This window comes from Notolabrus celidotus, chromosome 4 (genome assembly GCF_009762535.1).
Source record: "Notolabrus celidotus isolate fNotCel1 chromosome 4, fNotCel1.pri, whole genome shotgun sequence".
Lineage (NCBI taxonomy): Eukaryota > Metazoa > Chordata > Actinopteri > Labriformes > Labridae > Notolabrus > Notolabrus celidotus.
This window is the reverse complement of record NC_048275.1, coordinates 3966852-3991991: the sequence shown is the minus strand read 5'-3', so window position 1 is coordinate 3991991 and position 25140 is coordinate 3966852. Positions and strand designations below refer to the sequence as shown.

Here is a 25140-nt window from a genome sequence, read left to right as displayed (position 1 = left end):
AAACCCTGATACCACCGGGAGATGTTAAATCTTGCGTTAGAAGTCAGACGAGCCCACAGGTTATTTTATTTTTTTATTAAATAGATGCAAATAAGTTCTTAACTGCGACATCTGCAGCGTCTACTTTCAAATATTACAACTGAAATAATGAAATATCAGAGACGTGAGGAGCTTTGTTGAATTTTAACAAGTCTGCTATAAACCAAAGTGTCAACATTCAGACGAGTATAAACAGCTTGAAGCTACTTTGCATATAAAGCCTCCGTGTTACATAACACGCTGACGATTGAGCTTCAATGGAGGTTTATCTACAGGATTGGCACTCTGGCAGCTTAATGATTAAGAAAGTAGAATCACACATCAGACACTCCAGACGTCGACTTCAGTGAAAAACAGCCAGCGTTCATTCTGCTCTACGTAAACAACTTTCATCCGAGACACCACGTAAAAAATCTCTGCAGTGAAGAGCACTTCAGGAGGAAGGAAGGCGGTTCAGCTTTGTTGTCGTCTTGTTCTCGCTTTCAGAAAAGAAAAGCTGTTTGTTCTTTAATTGATTTCTTCCACTGACTGCACTCACACACACTCACACTCACACACACTCACACACACACTCACACGCGTTATGAAAATGCTGAAGTGTTTTTTGTTTAGCAACACTCGAAGGAAGCAAACAGAAAAGAGGCGACATCTGCAACTTTTCAGCGCAGCCGTCAGCTCTGAAGTTTAATGATTACCTGCGTCTCTTCAGAGAGTTTCATGAGGGGGACAGGAAGAGGTACAAGAGGTGAACTTTTCAGGAATGTGTTCATCCATGCAGTAGAGAGTTTCTGTGTTAGTGGAGCGTGGCACGGTGAAGTCCCGCCCCCACCAGAGGGGACAAAAAACACGGCTCTGCTTTGACATTACACATTGTGAACTCAGTCGAAGGATTGTTTGAAAGATCGATCAAAAGACATTTAAGATTCATAGTTTATCCCCAAAGTTTGGGGCTTTGGCCGTGTGTGACATTTAAGTTCACACTTTGGCTCTCTTAGAAATTGTAAAGGGCCTTAAGCAGATCAACTAAATCACCAAAACAAAAGCTGCCGAGCACACGACTCTGGACCTGATTGACGAAGGATTGTGAATCATCTGCGCACGCTTCACACGTGCAAATGTGCCATAAAGACATGGCTGCACAAACCTCATGCAAAGGGTTAAATGCACTACAGTAACGTCTCTGTGCTCCGGTGTTTGCACACATTTAAGGAGCCATAGTGCGTCCGTTTGGGACTTCTTTCTGTGCAAATGTGTTTAATCCACGAACGCCACAGTTAAGCCTGGTTTATACTTCAGCGTTGAATCGACGCCGCAGCCTACGCCGTACGTCCGTGTAGCCGTGTTTCAACGCAGGCCTGCAAGTCCTCCAAAATGTAACTACGCGTTGAAACGAAACTAGCTGCAAGTCAGGGTGAATCGCCGTAGATTGGCCGTAAATCGACTGTAAATGTACCGCAAACGAACAGTTAATGGACCATAAATCAGTCAAAAATCGACCGTAAATTGACCTTAAATCAATTGTAATTTACTGTAAAATGACGTAAATCAGCCACAAATCGACCGTAAATTACAATCAATTGTAATTATATAAAGAACTGTAAAATGACCGTTAAATCAGCTGAAAATTGACCTTAATCGGCCTTAAATCGACCTGTACTTTCCATTCCTCTGACCTGTCTCTCTATTCCTCTTTTAATAACCTGCTTTAACATTTATCAGCTCCAATTTAACATTAAACGCTCAGAGTCTCTTGGGACAAGCCAGCAGAAACAGGCGATCTGACGAGCATAGAAATCACACTGCCCTGAAGTGTTTGGGTGGAGTGTTGCAGAGCAACGCGGACACATGTAGAACTTACAACCGTGTCCTCCTCTACAGCGTGGAGTCAACGCTGAAGTATAAACCAGACTCTTCGCTGTCTGCAGAGAGTTGGTGGGAACTGCGCCACATTACTCATAAAGAGTGTCTTCTTCAAACACTTTAGTGATCATGAGAATAGTTCCACCTCTGGATGACCCAAAAGCAACAAAGTCTGTGAATATGACCTCAGTGAGACTTTCATTCTTATAATAGAGTGAAATGTGCTTTTAAACATGACGGAGTGTTGAGTTTGTCATCTGAAGAAGCTGCTCAAGAACACATCGTGTCTTTGTGTGGCATAAAGAGGAGATGCTGACAGCTCGTCCTCACAATCAGACACAAAACAAGAGCAAACTGCACGGAGCTGCAGAACTTTACAGGCGTGTTTGGCTTTGAATATCTTAGGGCGATATGACGTCTGGATTGGACTTCGAGACGGAGCAGATAGCGGGGGAATTAGGCAATCCAATCAAAGAGAATTCTCACTCAGGAGTTTTTGTAGGCATCTGAATGGAACGATCATTTCCTGCTTGATCAGTTTATATTTAACATCAGTGGTTAAGTGTGAATTTGGTGCATTTGGTTTGGATCTGTTGCATGTTTGTGCAATGAGAAAAATTGTCTCAATAGTCTTAAAAAAAGTAGATTTTTTTTGCTTGACGTCTCGATGAACCTGCTTTAAATATGACTTTTTATTAATTTCTAAACACCATCCTTGTGTTGTGATTTGGGCAATTTTGGGGACTGGTTTATTGAATTAAAATCAGAGGAAGATGAGTTTGTATCAGTCGGTTGGCGAGTGAAAGGTGGACCTGGACAAAAAGGTGCGAGGCGTCAGGAAGAGGAGTGGGATCCTGAGTCGTTCGTTTCAGTTAAGCTCTGAAATCTTTTCAATAATCATCTCCATATTTCACTTTCTCCACGTGATACGCCGTAATGATGAGAGACACTGATACAATACTTCTTCCTGTCTGGTAGAAAACACTGATATCGTATAAACAAAGCGGTGTGGGTGACAGTCGTTGCATTGCGTGTTGTCTTTATTTAAAGTGGCGGGTACGTGAGTTCAGGCGTCGTGGCTGGACCGTGGATCAGTCATGGTCTCTGCTGACGCCTCCGCCTCGTGATGCATCTGACTGAGGTGTTTGACTAAACTCTCCAGCTGCGGGTTTCCCCCGAACTCCTTGATGAGCCGGTACGACTCCACCTCCAGGTCCCGCAGGGTGTGACGGGTGTAAGCGAACGACCCACCTTCTCCAGGTAGTCCACGCAGTACCGTTTGATGTCCATGTTCTCGGTGCGCTGCCTCAGGATGTTCTGCACCTGAGTGCTCTCCGGGCGCGACCAGATGGCGTGAATGGTCGGGAAGGAGAACTTCCCCTCCGTCAGGTCCTCGCAGAAGCTCTTGTTCTCGCTGTACTCTCGAGAGCTCAGGTTGGCGTAGTCGTCTCGGATCTGAAAGAAGAGTCCGAGCGTGTCCAGGAGAGGTTTCAGGTCCTGTTTAAATTCAGAAAAGAGCTGCATGAGGCCCACCGCCAGCCCGAACAGCCCTCCTGTCTTCTGCAGCACCATGTTCCTGTACTCCTGCTCCGAGGGACAGGTGTAGGTGTCTCTCCAGTGGATGTCCAGGCCCTGACCGCGGTGCAGCTCCAGCAGCTGGCTGGTGAACACTCGGACGGCCTCCGGGTGCTCCAGGGTCAGACCTTCTCCAGTCCCAGAAGTAGACGTAGTTGGCGGAGTTGATGAGAGGGGACGCCGTAGATGCTGTGGCCACGGGAAGCCTCGCCTCAGCTTGGAGCTGTCCTCGATGTCGTCGATGAGCAGGCTGGCGTTGTGGAGCATCTCCGTCACCTCGATGATCACCTGACGAGGAGAAACGGATCATTAAACTGAAACAGATCAGAGTTATTCTGGCACCTTCAAATCAGCTGATCTAGAGCTGTGCGTATCGAACCGTCCATGTTAATAATGGTGTACATTGTTACGCGATAAGAAAGTGTCATACACAGTATAAATGACAGTGACATGAAGCGGATGTGCTCGCTTGTACTGACTCTCTTTCGGTCTGTCTGGAGCTTTAACATCAGATATTGACTCAGTTTGACTCGACATAAGTTCAGCTATATCTCCATTATAACACTTCTACCTACTTGAAGGTGTTTTAACTGATCTGTCTTAAGCCGAGGATGGTTAGGAGATTCAGGAGCAGGCTGTGGATGTGACTCAGAGTCAAAGCAGCGCCCGTAAGTATTGGAAGTCGACAGCCTTATATATATTTTGGCCTTTTTGCCTTTATTCGATAGGTCAGCTGAAGAGAGACAGGAAATGTGGGGAGTAGAGTGTGGGGGGAGACATGCAGGAAATGGTCGCAGCCGGGAATCGAACTGGCGACGACTGCGACGAGGACTGTAGCCTCTGTATGTGGGGCGCTTAGACCGCTAGGCCACCAGCGCCCCCTACAGCCTTATTGAAATCACAGCTGAAGGTTAGTTCAAGATGAGCATCGTATTTCTGACAAATTCTTCACAATAAAAGTCCCTCGCTTCTCATGTTTTGTTGCTGAGCCTTTATTGTGAAGAGCCGCATCAGGAAAAGTAATATCTTCAGCGGCAGGAACTCAACACGACTCCTTAATCTTTCAAAATAAGGCGATGTTTGCACTACGTATGAACATGGATTCATAAGCCTGATGAGCACTAACCGACTCCTGAAATAATAAATTAAAATAAATTAAATAAACATTTTTCCTGTTTGTGAGTGAAGCAAAGAGGACGGAAGTATTTTATTAGAAGTTGAAATATTAATCTTTAAACTTTGATGTATTACTTGAATACTACAAGTCTAATTATTAATTATACTTATTTATTTAACCTTTATTTAACCAGGTGAGTTCATTGAGAAACAATTCCCATTTGCATTAACGACCGTGGCAATATACAAAGCTGTTGGTTAAAAACAAAGTGACTGCTTAAATAATAATAGAAAAATAATGATAGACATAAAAACATACATAAAATTCCCCTAAGAAAACTCTAAAGGAATAAAATAAATACATTGTTTTAAGACAGTTAAACTAAAATCAAATAAAGTTCAGAATAAGAATAAAATAAAGAGCAGCTGTTACATTTATCATTCCACAAGCCACACAAAAAAATACCTGAAGACAGATATTATCATATATATCGTTACTGCAAATTTCCTTGAAATATCTTGATATAAATTTGAGGCTATATCGCTCACCCCTACAGCAAAGAGCTTTCCACGTACGTGAAGAAACAGGAGAATAAACAACGGTTAAAAAAGTGCAATAAATGCAAAATGAAACCAAATGAATATTTGGAAACAAGAGAAAGAACAGGAACGTGTCACATAAAGATGTGAGGATGTGAGTCTAAAAGAAGAATTCAACATGTAGAGGAGGAGGATGAAATGTTAAAAAGGGGAATTTGGTAAAGGGAAGTTTTTAGTGATTGCATCTCTGACAGGATGCTTCCTCTTTCTTGTTCTTCTAAAAGCTGGACTCAGAAATGAGGATTGTTCTGATTATTTTGGAAGACAACTGAAAAACCACATGGGCGAGTTTTACAGCATCTTCAGACGGAGCAATCCGCCCTTGTGTTAATCTCTGCAGTGGATGAAAGCTGCTGTGGTGATTTACAGCTATGTGACATCATGCATTACACTTTATAGCCAGCAGAGGGCGCCATGTTCACACTCTTTCTGCACTTGTGAGCGTCTCATCAGCAGACATGATAACTGTTGCATGAAGAACAAACCCCAGCTGAGCTCAGAGATGCGGCAGTGAGTCGAGGTGTTATCTGGTCCGCTCTGAACCTCCAGCTTTAAACCAGTCCAGGGTAACGTCACACCAGAAACATCCCTGTTTATCATTTTTCACCACTATTTCACTCGACATGAAGGAAAGGAAGTGACCACTCAGTATCACTCAGTCTTTGGATGGGAATGTGTTTCAGTTTCAGTATGAAGAGAGATCACAGTCACAGGAGGAAAGAGGAGGTTTTATTTTGGCTGTCGTTAGCCACAACAAAGATTTTGGGTGGTGTAGTTTTGACCATGATAACCTTGTCTCCGTCCTCCTGATGTAAGCGGTTCTTTCCTCTAACCCAGAAAAGAAGTGATTGCTACTCTGGAACTGAAACCAAAGAAACACGAAGGACTAGTGCCTGGATCATGTGACCGAGGTTTTCTCCTCCTCCTCTCCTCATCCATGTTGTCTTTCTGGTCCTCTGTAAACCTCTGACCTGTTGACTCCAGGCCTGGCTCCGCTCATCATGACTTTGGTTGTTGTTGTAGTTAAGTGAAATACGATCTGTTGATAACACAGAGTGTTTTATTCTGAAAATTAACCGGATGTTTTCATTTTGTTTTGGTGAAACCTGACTTCCTGTCCCGCTCCATCTGCTCTGTTGAGATTGATGCGTCGTGCTCCGGCATCCGGCAAAGAAAGAAGATCCAGTGGAAGTTAACACGCTGACTAGAATAGAAACCTATCAGATCCGGAGCTGTGAAGGATCAGACGGACCGGACACACAGGGCAGTATAAATTATGTTGGAGGAGATGATCAATGAAAGCGAGGGACTATCTGAACCCCGAAACATATGCATCCCCAGTTTGAGTTTTTTGGATTCCATAAAAAGGCCGTCAGAAGTTGGGCCTTCTTGCCCGAAGAGGGACACGCCTCCTTTTTCTAGATAATTTCTCCAAACAATCCGGTCGGGGTTTGCTCTCTAAGATTTGTAGCAGAGTGTAAATAATATTACCAAGAAGTGTGAACTAAGAAGTTTCAGTTTGACGTAACTTTGGGCTTCATGTTTTGCTGACAGGTGCAACAGAATCTAGTTTGATTCATGTGTGCGCTCATTGTACCCCCCCTCTCCTCTAAGTGCTGCAGGGCGAGCGAGTGTCGGGACCCTGCAGAAGGAAACGTTGTGTTTGGCAGATAAACTGCTCGACCCGCCCGGCCTTGGCCATCTGCCTGACCCACTGAGCCTCTCTTTGTGCTCCCAGCCCCGCACACAAACAGCTTTCACCAACAGACAGCAACACTCGTCCTGAGAACCCGGCAGAGCGCTCCGGCAGGCTGCACGGCCCGGCTCAAGACAGCAGACACCTGACGGACACCCTGACGCTGAAACAAGACCGGCTGTGGTTTATCGACAGGTAGAGGCTCCTCCACGCTGACGGAGGTTTACTCAGGTTGTGTGCCGCGATACTGAATGAAGTCTACGACGTTGGCTCTGCTGTTTCAGCTCATTCCAAGAAAGAAAGGACGTATTAGTTTGATCTAAAGCGTGAGAGGAAGATAATCGTCTCCGAGTGTTTCATTTCATTGTTGTGTAGGATGCTTGATTCTGATTGGTTTAGATGCCTTGATGATGGTTATTAACTTTCACTACTCTCAAAAGAAAGTTAAACCATGAGCGGTGGTGATGATAGCAGCAGGGTTCAAAGTTGTGACATTAGTTAATTTTTAAAGGTGTGTGAACCGCAGAGCTCAGAGAAGAAGGAGAGCTTCATGTTGACTAGCAGGAAGTTATAGGAATAAAAACCTATCCCGATCAGAGTCTGTAATGCGCCGTGTTTTCACTCGCCTGTATTACACTCCGGCTAATCGTTGATCACCCACCTTCTGCAAGTATGGGCGTCTCCTTTCCAGGACTTTCTTTTTATTTAAAGACCTATTTGGGGCTTCTTCATCCATATTGGATAGGACAACTGAAGAGAGACCGAAAATATGAGGAGCAGAGAGCGTGGGAAGACGTGCAGCAAACAGTCGAACCAGCGAGTGCTGCAACGAGGACTAGACCCTCTGTACATGGGGTGCATGCCTAAACCGCTAGGCCAATGGTGCCCGTCTTAAAGCCTTTTCGATGGTTGTCCTGCTGCTTTTATTCGAGGTATCAAGTCCAACTTTCTCTCTCTCTGCTGCTGTATCGATTAGGCGTGTTGCGTTTTGGTGAAAGTAAAATAATCAGGTGCTTCTTTGCACCCTTGTGTAGACCTTCGCGTGTATTTCAAGGGGAAACACCTGCCTTGTCTTCAGACCAATTATTGTTATTAATATCGACTATGCTAGGCAACATTACATCCTCATTGCCTGTCCGTGCTTGTGGTCGTGCATCGTGCCTAAAGCCCAAGATCCACAGGATGCGTCGCGTTACGTTACGGCTGCGCCGCGCACGTCGCAGCAAATAGGTTCCCATTCAAGTCAATGCTCTAGAGTCCACAGGGCGCGCTGCGGCGTGTCTCAGCTCCGTCTCTGGAGCGTTCCGCCACGCGCCGCTCTGCCAGAGATACGCGGGGAGTCTATTTTCGCTGCTCCCCGCGCCCAGCACGCGTCAATCGACACAGAAATGATCGAACTATCCCGGAAGTCAGGCACGAGGATCGTATGCAACATCCGCTCACTTTCAAAATAAACACCATGTGCAAACACAAGATCGTAAATTTCACCACTTCTTCAACATTACCTCATAACCTGTGGCATCGGGCCAGACGTCAGTCTCAAAAGATATCCGACACCATGGACGAGGAAAGTTTATACTGTGTTGTTCTCCGCGCGTTTTGGAGTTCTCGAGGGATCTTGAGTTTCCTGCTCCGGAGTGTGCGCCGCTCCAAACACGTATCCTATGGACCAGGGCGAAAGCCCCGGGATGGAGCAGAGCTGTGTCGCAGCCGTAACGCGGCGCACACGCATCCTGTGGACTCCCCGAGTACGTCCACCTCTTCGAATTAGGCATTCACACGAGTCACACAAACTTGACGCTGTGGTTGAACGAGCTCAGGCATGGTACGCATTATTCCCTGATTTACATCAATTTATATAAAGATAGTTCTTTGTTAATATAGCACTTTAATATTTATCTTCTACTATGAAAATGTGATAATGTGTCGTTTAATGATGAGGTTTTAAAGTGTGAATCTCAGTATGATTGAGGGGGTGTTGTACTTCAAATGCAGATTAAATCTGAAGCCATCAAACACAAAGTTTAATTCTCTCTTGAATTCACTTTCAGACTCCAGATGAATCTGTCTCAGACACTCTCCGTCTGACTCCAGCTCCTCTAGACGTCATTGATTATCACCTGAGGTGACCGACTGTTTGCCGGAGCTACAATCAGTGATCCATTAGGAATGCGGGGACTCCTCCACAACAAGCGAGGCCAATATATCGAAGGAAAATGACCCTGAAGGAGACGAGGCGAGGCTGAGTTAAAGGGACTACGGCAGATACTAACGACCTAGATCAGCACACCTGAGTCACACTGCAGGATCTTTTGGAGTCGGGCCCAGGTTTGAACGTGATCTCACACCACGCCTGCAGGACTGTGTCGTTCAGAAACTTCAGTTTCATTCATTAAATCAGCAGTTTGAGGCTGATGATGCAGAGTGAAAGAGCAGCTACACATGTTGAAGCAACCGCCCTCGTCTCCTCACGCTGACACAAACAGAGCCGGGAGGAGGAGGAGCTGAGTGATACTACCAGATCCACCAGCCTTCAGTCCTCCCTGAAGGTTGAAAAGTACCTTTTTATATTCATGTGTGCCTCGTAATCTAGATTTTACGGTACTTTAAATTTAATTCTTAAAGTAGGGATGTTCAAAGGTTACGTACTGCTCGCTGACTAGTCCACATAAAGGTCAGAAAACAGTCAAAACTGAGCTTGACGAAACACAGTTTGCAGGTTAATAAGTGTGGCTACAGCTTGCAGAGCTAGCACCTGCAGTATTCGTCCACATGCCTGTGCTGGTTCCTCATTGCTCTGGTGGAGTGGTTATATGTCAGTTTAACCAGACACAGCCTACATACAACTTTATCTCCATTTATGAGATCAACATACTGACAAACCATGCAGTGCTACGAAACAACATGATTACCTGTGCTCCTTTACATCCAGGTAGTAGAGCTTTAGAGCGTTGTAACTTCTTGTCTTATATTTTTCCTCTTTGTTTCGTATGTTGTACTCCCCCAACCCCAACTCGGTCTCAGCAGATGTGTGTCTAACATGAGTCTGGTCCTGCTGGACTCTTAGTCCTGTTTCCCCGATCTCAAGCACAGGGTCTAAAACATATAATCCCTTGTCTTTCAGGTTCCTAAAACTGTTATAGGCTTAGACTGCCACACTGGGATCCTGTCTTTCCCTCTCTCTCCTCTCTCTGCCTGTCTCTTACTTTAACTCTCCCTGTCCCATTAAAGTTCCTAACCATAGACCTTTCTGCAGTCCCTGAGCTCCCTTGTCTCGTAGGTTCCTCTGGATCTCTGCTGCTGTGGACGTGCCAGACTCCAGCTGCTACAACTACTACTATCCGTCTCTCCACTATCATCTCTCTCTCTCTTCATCTCCCTCATCCCTCTCTCCAACACGGTCTCAGCAGATGTGTGTCCTAACATGAGTCTGGTCCTGCTGGAGGTTTCTGCCTGTTAAAGGAAGTTTGTCCTTGCCACTGTAACTTGCTAAATGCTGCAAAGTGCTCTGCTCATGGTGGATTAAGATGAGATCAGACTGAGTCCTGTCTGTAAGATGGGACTGGATCTGATCCGGTCTTGATGTTGGGTCTTTGTTAATAATAGAACATAGAGTACGATTGCAACATCACTACTTTGCACCCTAAATATTGTATACTTATTATTGTACTAGCAAGTTCACACTTCCCCAAGTAGCATCACCACCCTCTCGTTTTTCGGTACTTGCGTGTACGCGAATGTAGCGAGTAAACACAGAACATTCTGGACGTCAAATACTTTAGAATTAAGTGAGCAGATGATTTTATTCAGGTACTTTTAATTTGTCTTCTGTCGAGCACATCTACACATGTGGTTTTATCTTTTCTCTGAGCGTTGTATTCTTTGTTCCTCGTGTGAAATGAATGAATAAAATATGCAAACGAGGCTCGTACAGTAAAAACGACAGCCATGAGCGCTCTTCAGTTCAGGAGTGTAAACACACGAGGAGCTCTTCGCCTGAGGCAGCAGGCGTAATCATGAATGACACGTGTGTTCAAAGCTGAAGAGAGAGTCTACAAAAGCTAACCTTTCTACACTGTCACAGAGAACAGGAGGAAGCCAGTCGGCTAAAGGTCGCACAGCAACCGGTGTGTACACGGGGAAATTCCCAAACCTCCACAACCTGCTCTGCAGCGCTCTGTGGAGAAGCACATATGAGGGAGGTTTGATAAAATATTCATCGTCGAATGAATGAGACAGTGTACCGCTGTCACTGCCTCCGTCTATCTGAAGGCACGGTTGTTTCCAAGGCAGCGACTCCCTGGCAGCCGTGTGCTAATGATGACGAGAGGAGTCTGCGTGAAGGGTTCAGCCGGAGTTTACCGAGCTGCTGCGCGGAGGGAGTCACAGGGGGAGACAGAGCTTTGAAATGTGAAGTACATTTAAACCTCGACTACTCCGAGAACCATAACAAGGACTTTCTGTCTAACGTGGAATCATCAGGAGAGAACGATTCGGTTACAACCTCCCCGTGAATAAAGCTCTGAAATTGATCAGTAACTCTTAAATCTCAAAGGTAACACGTCTTTGTTGAGGCGGCGTGCTCTACGACTGAAGGTGTCAGCACTTCATCGCAGCGTTTGATGTGAAAATAATCAAAAATGCCACTTTGAACGTTCAGACGCTGCGCTTATTAATTCTGCAAACTGAATTTATCATCTGCAGACGTACAGCCAGCCGCCGCCGCCGTCGTGTGGAAGCTGTGATTAAATTTCTCATGCAAAAAGTGAGATGGATTCTGCAGCGGGAGGAGAGCTGACATGACAGGATTAATCTGTAATATTTAATAATTCCTCAGCGGAGACGGACGACTTTAATACTCCACCACACGCGTTTAACCAGTCATCAGATTAGGGGAAGACTTACTTCACAATGAAGGATAAAGTGACCACAGGAAGCCAGGGGAAGGCTGCTGCAGGACTACGATTCCTCTATTTGGAGAAGGTTTATAAAACATTCAGGACAAAAGGAGACCTGTTGAACGGAGAACCTAACGAGACCTGACAGGCTCAGCACTTTGCAGTCTGCACAGAAAACCACGTAGATTCAGAAATCACAGATTAGTAAAGCAGGAATAACTCTGAGGCTGCTGCATGAGCTCTAATGTGTCTTCTTAAATCTAATGAGGGAGCGTCTGAGAATCTGTTTTAACAGGGGGGCGTGGGTTTGCGTGTTTGGGACGATGTGTGGGAATCAGGCGCAACAACCAGAACATGCTTGCTTCTGTATTGAGTGTTTTTGTAACTCTGCATTGTTTATGAATCTGCAGCACTTTCAATATATGCATGTTTTTATACTCTTTCCTGTTAGCTTAACCTAAAAATGAAGCTACCGTGAAACTCTCTATTGTTTAACCACTTTAAATGTGTATGCAGCACCTGTTTACATCATGTTAATACATTTACAAACATCTGTTCAGCAGTATTTCAACACTGCAGGACTTCTATAGATGCATGTATAGTTAATGTAGGCTGTAAATCTGCGTTTCCAAGTGGTTTGGTTCAGTACGGCACCAACTGAGCAGAGAGAGGGGATCAGAGAGATTACACAAGAACAAATATTTCTTGTAACCTGATGTTATTAAATAATTAACACAGCTTACCTGCAAGTTAATGACAACACAAGTCACCAAAGGCTGAAATAAAGAGCTATGCAAGGTGCTTCCTTTATCAAATAACTGTCGTGGACACAATTTCAAAATAAAAGCACTGTGCGAAAACGAGGGGAGTCTCTCTACAAATGAGAATAATTGGGGTTTTACTTTGAAAAGCATTCTGGAAGCGCTTCCATAGCTGATACAAAACCAATACAGCCCTCCGTTTATCAGTTTCCTGTCTATTTTGACTGAGATCCGCGCCACTTTCATTTTTGGGATTTTTGATGCTTGAGTCGGACACGATACATGCCGCTAACGCCAGTCTGAGCCATAGACTGTAAATAAAAATGGACGGCGTTGCTCTGCCTCTTCCATAGACTGTAAAGAATATGGACGTAGTATCCGTGACGTCCCCCATCTGTTTCTGAAGAGCTGTTTTGAGACCAATCGGCTGCGGCAGCCATATTGCTTCTGTCGAGCCAGTGTGACGTAAAGAGGCGGGCTTTGAGCCTCCTAGCCAACAGCTGCAGTGTTCCCACAGTCAGCTGTGCCTCTCATTGGAAGACTGGTAATCTCAATATCTTCGAAATTGCCGAATTAGAAAAAAATTCACCCCCCTCACAGTGAGAGGACGTCGAGAAATTAGCTATTCAGACTACACTCATCTTTTGTACCAGGCTGTAAACATGTTTATTAATGCTTTCCCCATTCATGTGTATGTGACTTCCGGTACTTCCGGAGCCAGCCTCAAGTGGATCCTCGATGAACTGCAGCTTTTAACACTTCCGCATTGACTCATATTTTTAGACCGGAGGTTGCCGCTTGGCCTCTTCCCATTGTACGGTTCTGAAGCCAAAAAATCCCGCTCCTGGGCGCCGCCATTGTGCAGCCAGAGCCTGTGAAGCCACTGTAATAAGCTCCGCCCTACAGCGTGACGTCACGCGATGCTGTGTGTCCTTTGAAGTTTCTCTCTACGGCGGCTGTGAATCAAAGGAAACAGGAAGTAAAACCCCGTTTTTCAAACTCTAATAACCAACGAAGAAGAAACTTTTCAGGAAAAAGAGGCCTTGAACACAAAACAGTCAAATACTAACTACATATCACCACAGCATACGGATGGGAGAAACATTCGTGCCACGTGTATTCTTTTTTAAGTTTGACTGCTCCCCCATTCAAATGAATGAGGAGATGGATTTTTTGACCTATACTGCAGCCAGCCACCAGGGGGCAGACACTCACACTGAAAGCTTCACTTCCAGATGAGCGAGATGCACCCCTGGTCTGAGCAGTCTAATTTGTTAGCGTGGATGCTGCGATGAAAATAAGGACATTATGACGATCAGAATCAGCTTTATTGTCGTTGTACAAGTACAATGAAATTCCGTCTGACTTCTCTCCGTTTAAAGATAAGATTTCCAACAAGAATATATATATAAAAAAATTATGTCCATCAGAGACGACAGCTTGGCCATAATTTTCCTGTCAGCCACCACCTCCACAGGGTCCAGGACTGAGCTGACCTTCTTTACCAGTTTAGTTCAGTCTTGCTCTCCTGTATCCTGTCCGCCCACAGCAGGTGAAATCCTTCCACTGTGGCGTTCTATGTTACACAGCTAACACACTTCCTGTGTTAAGAACCCATGAAGGGTACAGTTGGCTGTGGAGACGAGAGCAAGATCAGGGTTTACCGTATGAAACCGGGCCGGTTGGTGGAAAGGCAACATAACAATTCTGAAATTTTGTTTTGTGCACTTGATTAGAGCACTGGGGGTCAAGAGAGAGAGAGTAACAGAAAGAGAGAGAGAGAGAGAGAGAGAAGAGAGAGAGAGAGGAGAGAGAGAGAGAGAGAGAGAGAGAGAGAGAGAGAGAGAGAAACAGAAAGGAGGAGAGAGAGAGAGGAGAGAGAGAAGAGAGAGAGAGAGGAGAGAGAGAGAAACAGAAAGAGAGAGAGAGAGAGAGAGAGAGAGAGAGAGAAACAAAGAGAGAGAGAGAGAGAGAGAGAGAGAGAGAAACAAAGAGAGAGAGAGGGAGAGAGAGAGAGAGACAGAAAGAGAGAGAGAGAAACAAAGAGAGAGAGAGAGAGGGGGAGAGAGAGAGAGAAACAGAAAGAGAGAGAGAGAAACAAAGAGAGAGAGGGAGATTATTACACCCTTGTTTTAAAGGGTTTACAGGTATCACTTTTAATGCGAGGGACCTCGTTTAGTCTCAAAATCCAGAAGAATCCCCCCCCTGATAAAACTGGCTCAGCAAAAACACAAGTGTTCAAAGAGTCATCGTGCCCCCGGGGAGCTTGAAATTGTTTAATGCAGTTGAGCATTAAGTAACTCAGAACATAAAACTCAGCAGGAGGACACAGGCTGCCTGTCTGGGCAAACAAAATGCATCCAGCTCCCTCCAACATGAGATTCATGAAATCAGTAAAGCCTTTTTTAAAACCTGCAGATCAAACAAACAAAAAGATTACACCACACTGCTTTGGATGCTCCGCTGCATGAAAAACCTCCTGTAATAAATCATTGATGCTTTATGCTCAACATCCAAGCTTTACATTTACACTTAGTTAGAAACCATTCAGCTGAGAGAACGCTGACTGCATTAAAACAAACTGTTTTCAGAATGAGCGCAGCATCAGCTCACCTCCCTGGACCCTTCTGCAACAATCGACATCTCACAGCTACTCTGAATGCTAAGAGGCTTAAAGTGAGGATTTCTCACCTGCAGTTTGTCCTCCGGGACGTTGAGCCAGTGGTTAAAAGCCTGCGAGAGTTTCGTCCTCACTTGTTTCCCTAAAAGAGAGCAGAGAAGTAAAGTTTCTTTATTTGTTAAAGACATGCTCTGAGCTGTAGCAGCGCCCCGTGTAAAGTTATGTCCTTAAAGTTTCAGAGCGGTCACTCGCTTAAGAACTTATAAATGTGTCCACACTTTCCCACAAACGTGCAGGAAGGAACTGAATTTGGTTAATTTGCAGCTGAAGTCACACTTCTCCTTTCTGCATGTTGTGTGTGACTCTACTCTGCCCTCTGTCACAGCCTCTACACCGCTCCTTTAGCATGTGATACAGACACACACACCACATTAAAGACAATAATAATAAATGTTAATGGTTTAAAATAAAAAATAGAAAATAGAAAAAAAAATAGAAGCAAAAAATAATAATGGAAATACCATAAAATAAATAGGTCCATATTTAAAAAAATAAACAATGACAATAAATGTTAATAAATTAAAATAATTTCAAATAAAATACATTAATAAATAGTGGAAATACAATAAAATAATTAGGTCCATATTCAAGAAATAAAAAAGTACAAAAGGTTAATAAAAAAAACCCCAATAAAATAAATGTTAATAATTACAAAAAAAGTACAAAAGGTAAAAAAATGACAATAAATGTTAATAATTAAAAAATAATAATAATAATAATAGAAGAAAAAAATAATCATCGAAATACAATAAAATAAATAGCTCTGTATATGAAAAAAATAATTGCAAAAGGTAAATAAAATATTATAATAAAAATAAATAATAATTATCGTTAACATTTCCAAAGATCTATCAGAGAGATTACTTAAAATAGACGTACCTACTCTGCATACATTTTAAACCAAATATATTTAATTTCCCCACCTTACACTCTCTAAAGTGTGCATGCATGTAATGTCATTCTTCTCTTTAATAAGTATCCATACTAAATGAAAGAGTGTGTACTCCTGCAGCCTCTGCCAGCCTCTGTTTAGGCAACAGTGGAGGTGTAGCGTGACCTGGCTGCAGGATAGAAGAGTCCTGCAGCTGGTCTAAAAGCAGCACAGGAAGTTTTCTGTCCTTCAAAGCAATGGTTTTTTTTTTTCGTTGACCTCATTTGACTTCTTTTTAAAGCCACTTCCTGTGTTTTTATTCACAATGTGAACAGTGAGTTTTGTGTAAACCTTTGCCAAAACTACAGAGGGAACCCTTGAGCAGAGCGCAGGTATTCTCTTTTAATGAAAGACTCTTTGAAGACGTTAAAATGAACTGCAACACCATCCAAAAGAGGATATCCCAACTCGCACAGACTCCGAGGACTTGTCCCATTTACCCAAATAAAATCCTGATGTTAGGTCAGTCACTTTGCTGCTGAGAGGAAGTGACCAATAAACAAATCATAGAATGAATCTGTGCCTCAAAGCATGCACAGCTTGAACAAAGACTCACCTGGCAGCTGCAACAGGTACTTGTATGGTTCCAGCAGGATCCGCTCAGAGGTGGCTTTTGAGTCGGCGTCCATTGTTCCACGTTTTTCAAATCTATACTGGAGGACAAAGAACAAAACAAGAGTAAGGAAACCACCTCATGCTTTGTTTCAGCTTCTTTAAAAAGGTAAAGATACAGGAGGACTTTTGTTTTGAATATTTGATTCGTTAGAAATATTTAAAAACATGCCACAGGTATGGAGTCGTGGTTTGGCTTCTAGAGAACATTCTTGATAAATCAGATCAAATGTTTCCTTTGAGTGATGAGCTTTGTGCATGACTCATGTTGCAGAGTCTTTGTGCATGGTGACACACGGATCACATGATTGTCACAGAACTGGGGAACCACTGAGACTAAGGATGAGTGGCGCAGGAATAAAAGCAGCGATCTTAACCTCTGTGGAAATCACCGAGTCCTCAGATTAATGAAAGGCTCATGTGACATCATCTAGATCTGGTCTCAGCAGGATGAGCCACAAGCCGAATCGGCTAAATCAGGGTGCAATGACATCTTATATCAAAAATGATAAAGGCCAAACCATATCATCTGTCAGTTGACATTATTTATACGGTCATGTTAGACAAAAGCCGACACTCTTGGATGATCTTAGAATTAACTTAAAGCTCCAGTAAGGAACTTTCTGATTGCGTTGGTTTTGGCGCCCCCTGTGGCCATCATGACACACATATTATTTGCAGTTTTTAGCCTGTTTTTTAATATATATTTTATTCTGCTTTCTTTTCACAGCTGATCGAATCCTTCTGTGACAGTTATTTTCTGTGTAAAGTGTAAAGGGGTTAATAAAAAGGATGTTTCTTTGGATGCATTTATCGATTATGTTGAGAAGCTGTCATTCCGAGCAACTTAAAGCTACATATGTCTGTGTGAGGTGGTAATCAGACCTGTCTGTACATGTAAATGTCCCTGTTTTCTTGATCTCCTTTAAATCGAATGCAAGTCATTTATGTACCCTGTTTGTACCTTTACAGCTGAAGTGTTTTTTTTTTCATTTTTGCATGTGTACGTATATATATTTATACTCAATAACTTTATATGTAACCTATTTATTTATATTTATTTATTCTGTGTAGTATGTAATTTGTTTCAAGTTGTGACCACTTGTTTAATGCCAGTTCTGTTTTGTGAAAATTTAGAAATAAAGTGTTTAAAAAAATGTTTTTGCAGCATGCATCAGTTAAAAGCATCAAAAATTATTGTATAAAAATGATGCTCTTTATTTGTGATGGTCTTGATTAAATTCTGGGGGCATAAGAAGGCATCAATATTAAATTCAGTCTGATTCATCAACACTAAAAAAATGACTCACATGAGCTTTAATAGTCAACAAATATGCATTAATGTAATTCTTTTGAATCCTATCCCTAATTGTGTATTTTAAACCACCCTGAATAAACATTGCTCAATTATTTTGTGCTTTAATTCTCCTTGAACGTGCAATTTTTCTCCATTTGTGGGATCAATAACAGTTTATCTTAAAGCTCATGTGTTGTGTTGATTTTGGCGCCCCCTGTGGATTCAGTAGTAAGCTATATCTTGGGTGATATCATCCTGTACGTATCGGGTAATGATTTTAGACACAAAATGTATCACTGAAACTAACAGTGAGCATTTAATATTACTGCACTGACTCACTCATTCTTATCTCTGATGATCTGGTTTGCTTTGGTGAAGTCATAAAGTGATGTCAGTATTAATCACAGTCTGTCCTACTACTACATTAATGTAGCTGTACATGTATAACACAAAAAGTTTGTTAAAATGCTGATAAAAACTGATTTTGATGGATTATAAATAATTTAAACCCTCTATTAGACAACATATCAACTAGTTATGTGAGAATTTCAGCGACATTGGTTAAAAACAGGCATGACTCTGTAGTGGAAGTCACTGCATGGGCTCCAAAAACCATTATCTGTGAATAGCTCATCACTGCATCATTACATTCAGGTTACAATTGTACAATTCTAATTTTAATACAATAAATAAATAAGATGGAATGAGTTAAGTGTGAAAGAGTAAAGAATCAGAAAAAAGGCCCAGCAGAGGATGTACTTCCTGCATCAGCTCAGGAAGTTCAACCTGCCCCAGGAGCTGCTGATCATGTTCTACACCTCCATCATCCAGTCTGTTCTGTGTACCTCCATCACTGTCTGGTTTGGCTCTGCAACCAAACTAGACAAACACAGACTGCAGCGGACTATAAGGACTGCAGAAAAAATCATCGGTGTCGACCTGCCCCCCATCCAGGACTTGTACCGGTCCCGGGCCAGGAAACGGGCAGGGAGCATTACCGCTGACCCCTCACACCCTGGACACAAATTCTTCAAACTCCTCCCCTCCGGCAGGCGCTACAGATCACTGTGCGCCAAAACAACCCGCCATAAGAACAGTTTCTTCCCCCAGGCTGTCACTCTGATGAACACTAAACCATAACAGTGTCATACCTGTCAGATAAATACTCTCTGTAAATATACATGTAGATACACAATGCAACAATTCTCAAGCAGAATTCCATATTTCTATTTTTTGTATTATTTAACTTCTATTTTATAATGTAAAACTACCTCTGCAACTCACCACTGCACTTTATCATATTATTTTAGCCTGTACATATTAGTCAAGCTATTTGTTGTTTCTTTGTATTTATAGCTAAGGTTATTGTTATTATATATTCATTTTATTTTTTTATTGTAGTTCTTATTCTTATTCCTATTCTTATGCCTTGTACAAAGAGAGAACAGTTTACTAAAGTCAAATTCCTTGTGTGTTCAAGCATACTTGGCGAATAAAGCTGATTCTGATTCTGATTCTGAATCCAAGCTTTTGAAAAGGGAAGTTTTGTTTTTTAACTCATTTTTTTCTCACTGGAATGACAGTAGAGCTAATTTAAGTGATAGCTTTAACGACAATAAATATGAAATGTAAAATGACACACCTGTTAATCAAACATCAAGCTTCATAGCAGTCAGATAAAGTGCTGCTGTCACTGTTTGGTCCCTGACTGCGTCATCAGCTCCACCCACCTTCACTTCCTGGTCTGTCAGCTTCCGGTTAGCCCCGATGCTAGTTAGCTGACGCTAGCACACTAACGTTAACGCGCCGGTAGATCATTCCTTCTTTTCTTTCCCAAATAAAAAGCTTCCTTTACAGCTGTAGTCGAGTAAGGCCCGCGTTACGACCATCAAACCCCCTCTTTAAGGTCATTTTAAGTCCGTGTGAAGCTCACTAATGCTCGGCTAGCATGGCTCGCGCTGCGTAATGACAGTAACCGTTGAAATCAAGCTAGCTACAATTATATGCTTCAGTTTCCTTTCAGAGCATGCGCAGTGCAGCAGCTCGGTACAACATGGGTGCCTGGCTCACTGTGACTTGCAGTTACATTGCTTCATTGACCGGTTAAAGTTTATTGCCCTTTAGTAAATCAAAACTACACATATATGAGCTGCTGGCTCAGTTTGTAAGACAGAGACCTAGAGTCAGAACATGGGGGTTGTAGTTTTTCAGTGTTTTTAACGTTGCAATGCGAGAACCACCCAGTGTTATGCTGCGTTCAATGTCTCCTTGGACAGACTTTTTTTTTTTTTATATATATATTTTTTATGAGGTTTTTCTGCTGTATACATCATTCAAAAAGTGCATGTTACCCAGTTTTATATTTTACAGACAAACAAGAACACATCATACAATGACAACCACTAGTGTCCAATCCAACGTGTTTTGAGAATAAGAAAACAGGAAGTACTCACGGATCAGAAAGAAGATATAATACATAAAACAAACAACAACAAAAACAAACAAACAAACAAACAAACAAACAAACAAAAATAATAGTAATAAATACACAAATAAATAGATAAAATGAAAATGTTCTTACTTATTTCTTTCAAACAAAATCTTGAATTCAGTTTCCACAACTTGGCCCACGAGACATACACCACATTAGTCCTCAAGAGAGGGAATAGAATTTACAAATGACATAAAAGGACCCCAGGTCTTTTTAAAATGATCTGAACAACCTCTAGAACTAAACTTAATTTTTTCTAAATAAAGGAAGGACATTAGGACTTGTAGCCAGGAATTTTCAGATGGCGGTTTAGGATCCTTCCATTGTAGTAGAATGCGTCTGCGGGCCACAAGAGAGGCAAAAGCAATGATAATTCTTTCCCTAACAGAAAAGCGAGTTAAGTCCTCAGGGACACCAAAGATTGAGATTAAGGGGCTCGGAGGTACAGGTCTACAAAAAACTTTTGATCATTTATCATAAAAAGAGGACCAGAATGATCTTAGTTTCAGACAGGAGAAAAACATGTGTGTGTGTGTGTGTGTGTGGCAGGTGAAATGGAGCATCTGTCGCACAGTTTGCTTGTGTTAAACAGTATTTTGAGCGACAGCCTTTATTAATGAATAAAGTAGTCGTTCATGAAGCTGTTGTGAGCAGTTGGGTTTAATTTTGTACTCGGATATTTCCTACACTAGATATTCTTTTCCAGGGGACTATGGTCCAATACAGGCACTCAGTAAATGCATTGAGCAAATCAAAGATTGGATGTGCCAGAAATTCCTCCAATTAAACAAAGACAAAACGGAGGTAATTGTTTTTTGGGGCTAAGGAGGAACGACTTAATGTCAGTGCTCAGCTTCAATCAGTAATGTTAAAAACTACAGACCAAGTTAGAAATCTTGGTGTAGTCATGGACTCAGACCTGAATTTCAGCAGCCACATCAAGCACATCACAAAGTCAGACTATCATCTCAAAAATATATCTAGAATTAAAGGGTTTATGTCTCAGCAGGATTTGGAAAAACTTGTCCATGCATTTATCTTCAGCAGACTTGACTACTGTAATGGTGTCTTTACAGGTCTCCCTAAGAAATCAATCAGACAGCTGCAGCTCATTCAGAATGCTGCTGCTCGAGTCCTAACAAGGACCAAAAAAGTGGACCACATCACTCCAGTTCTGAGGTCTTTTACACTGGCTACCGGTCTGGTTTGTTTTTAAATAACCTGGTGCAATTTTTATTGTGCAATAACTTACCTTATCTATTTATCAGATAGAAGTGTACATAGTGTGTATATAATATCTGTAATAGTTTCCATATTTTATTCTATTTTTACTTTATTTTCTTTTCTTTTCTTTTATTATGTTTTACCCTTGTCATTGCTATTATTATTGTTATTATATATTTTTTCAACTATGTTAGTACATTGTTGTATTCCCCTGTCCTGTGTTGTAAGCTGTTGTAACAAAAGAATTTCCCCCAATTGGGGACAAATAAAGTATATCTTATCTTATCTTTACCTGTGATCAACCTCCCCCAGTAGCCAATGTTCCCACACTCCATGAACGCATCGTCCCTTTGTACACCTTACCTTGGATATTTTTCTCCGAGCTCAGCCAATCACATGACGCTTAGGCGTTCGCTTCCACCGTGGCGTCCAATCAGAGAGCTCCGTTGTGCTGGGGGCGGGATGATGTATGTGTCAATCATCCTCTGGAGGCGGGGAAAGGATCACAGAAAGAGCTAAGCTAGAGGGGCAGCTAGTCAAGGCAAAGCAGCAGCGCTCTGCGAAAACGACTTTTACCCATCCACAGCAAACATCCACGACGTTTAAACCCCACGGATTGCTCACTTAAATGTTCCCATGGATTACTAATACACTTTCGTCGAAGAACAGGAGTGTTTCTCAACTTGACAGCCTCGGTAAGCCTGCTTTTGTTCTGCAGAGCCATCGCTATTTTGAACATTTTTCACTAGCTTACTTCCCTGCTGCTACCAAGGCAACCTTGACGTTAGCTAACTAGTTAAGTAAAGCTGGCAGATATTTTCGGTGTTGAATGAATGAATGAAGCTGTAGAAAGTCAGCTCAGTGTGGGAGTTAGGCTGTAGGCAGGACATGAAGCCGAGGACGGGCTGTGTTCCTCCGGGGTTGGAGAGTTTCGAGCCCCGCCGGAGTGTTGTGTTGTTGAGCGGAGGAATCCTCGGGAGGTTGTCGTCGAGCTTTGCTGTCATTAAGCTCCGATTTAAAAGTGATTTATCTCTAAATACCTGCTGAGTAATGTGTGTAATACACTGAGGTCAACATATTGGACATACATGACCACAGTATGTGAGGATGGGATAGAGTGACATGGCTGTAGGATGGGATTCTGTCGAGCAGAGAATTGAACAGGTTAACTGCACACACTGTTACATGTTTTTATCCTGCAGTTAGTTCCTGTTTTAATCATCTCCCCTTTTCATAAATATCCTACACATGTTTCTTGTTCTTGTCTAATTTGTGCAATTTTTATTTATTTATTTATTTTTCAAATTAGTCTTTTCGCCTGTGCCCCAGTGTGGTTTGTACGGAGGCCCTAAAGGTCAAATGCACCAACATTTCATGACCACAAAAACGTTTCAGTGAATGCAAATAAACATTCACAAAACATGAAGATGTTTCATGAAGGGTGTAATTATCTTACAAAGGGGGAAACATGTTTAGAGAAATGCAAAAATAGAAAAACATTTATTTAAATAAATGGTAAAAACTGATCAGGAATAAGACAGAATATCATAAAACAAATATTGGAATATCAGAATGCTTCATGGAACAGAAATAATTCACAAAAAGCAAACTGAAAAAAAATTACAAAACAAATCCAAAAAACTGAATGGGAGTAAAAGTTCAGGAAGTGCAAAAATTATTCAATAAAAAAACTAAATAATGTTTCTAAAATAAAAAATACGTCTTGAGACAGAAATAATTTAGAGAAGTTACATGTATTTCAAGATGTATTGAAAAAAATTCATGAAGGGTACAATCATCTCTCAAAATCCAAAAAATATTTTATGAAACGCAGAAAAAAAGTTCACAAAACAAACATAAAAAAATTCAATGAATGGCTAAAACATTTCAGGAAATGCTAAAATATTTTATACAGCATTTATTAAATCACAAATATGTCATGAAACAAAAACAATTTACAAAAGTTTAATTTTTTTAGGAACTATAGAAAAACATTTCTCTACTCAAAAAATATTTCAAGGAGGGTTAAAATCAACTCACAAAATGTTAACATAGTTTATGAATTGCATAAAAAACAAATTCACAAAACAAACAAACAAAAATATTGGTAAGTCAAAGTTTCATGAAACATAATCAATTAAACGTAAAAGAAATACATGTCATCATGAGCGGCAAGAGAAACCTTAGAAACAAAATAATTTGACTTAACAAATAAAAACAAATATGAATGCGAAAGAAAGTTCAAAAATTGCAAAATGAATTTATATCATTAAAAAGAACATCAAAACATTTTTTTATAACAGTAAAATATGTCATTAAAAAAAACATTTCTCAACACAAGAAAAATTTTTCAAGGGTAAAATCAACAAACATAAAACAAACATTGTATGAAATGCAGACAAAAACAATCCACTAAACAAACAAAAAATTAAATGATTTGCAAGAAAATGTTCAGGAAATGGAAATTTCTTTATAAAAGAAAACAAAACAAAATTATGAATGAGATTGAAAATAACTTAGAAACCTTAAAAATAATCAATGAATCCCAAACACTGTTCAGGAATTGCAAAAACAATTCTTAAAACCAAAAAATATTTCATGAGACTGAGAAAATATTAACCTAAAAGCAAAAAGTATATATTTCATGCAGGGAAAAAAACAATTTCTAAGAAACTTTATTTTTAACTGTAACAAATATTTTTGTGTTTTTCTTTAATGTAAATATTTTTATATTAAAAAATCTATTTTTGTTTTATTATTGAGACATTTTTTATTTGGGGAAATGTTTTTTTCCCTTCATGACATGTTTGCTCAGCTGACCTTCAGGGCCACCGTACATTCGCCTCTCCGGAGTGACTTGCTCGGTGTTGGTTGTTCCAGTCTTCCTCGGACTGGATCAGCTCAGTCTGGGATCAGGTCTGTCTGAACCCCGGACAGGAGGCAGAGAGGGTTAATGTTAAAGCTGTGATGGTGGAACTGGGAACCGGACTGGACATGTTGGAAAGGTCTGAGGCTTTATTTACGGGGCTGTTGGAGAGGGGGACGCGGTATGTGTGTGTGTGTGTGTGTGTGTGTGTGTGTGTGTGTGTGAGTGTGTTATTGTGGTGGTCAACTATCACTCACTTGCGGGACTCGTCTGGGGCGGATGACATTGTCTCCCCACAGAGGGCTGCGACCTTCTGTCGGAACAATAAACCATGTTGTGCGTGATGTCGCTGAAGTCCTCCTCGAGCTTGACCTTGTTGGAACCATAGACTGTGGAACTGAAGTGTGTTCTGTTTGTTTCTGTGTGAGGAGCAGGGAACAGTCAGAGGAACGCCGGGAACATTGTGTGAAGTGACTTTTAAAGCTCGCATGTGA

General features: G+C 41.7%; 1 protein-coding gene across 1 annotated transcript; it reads right to left on the bottom strand.

Annotated features, from left to right (window-relative positions):
* Positions 1 to 2619: 2619 nt before the first annotated feature.
* ggps1 (geranylgeranyl diphosphate synthase 1) lies at positions 2620 to 20251 on the bottom strand. Its single transcript, XM_034682513.1, is given in 8 exon segments — positions 2620 to 3150; positions 3153 to 3616; positions 3618 to 3644; positions 3646 to 3672; positions 3674 to 3762; positions 15237 to 15307; positions 16713 to 16809; positions 19708 to 20251. Coding segments are annotated over 7 exon segments (936 nt in total). The 5' UTR covers positions 16786 to 16809; positions 19708 to 20251; the 3' UTR covers positions 2620 to 2965.
* Between the last annotated feature and the right edge of the window lie 4889 nt (positions 20252 to 25140).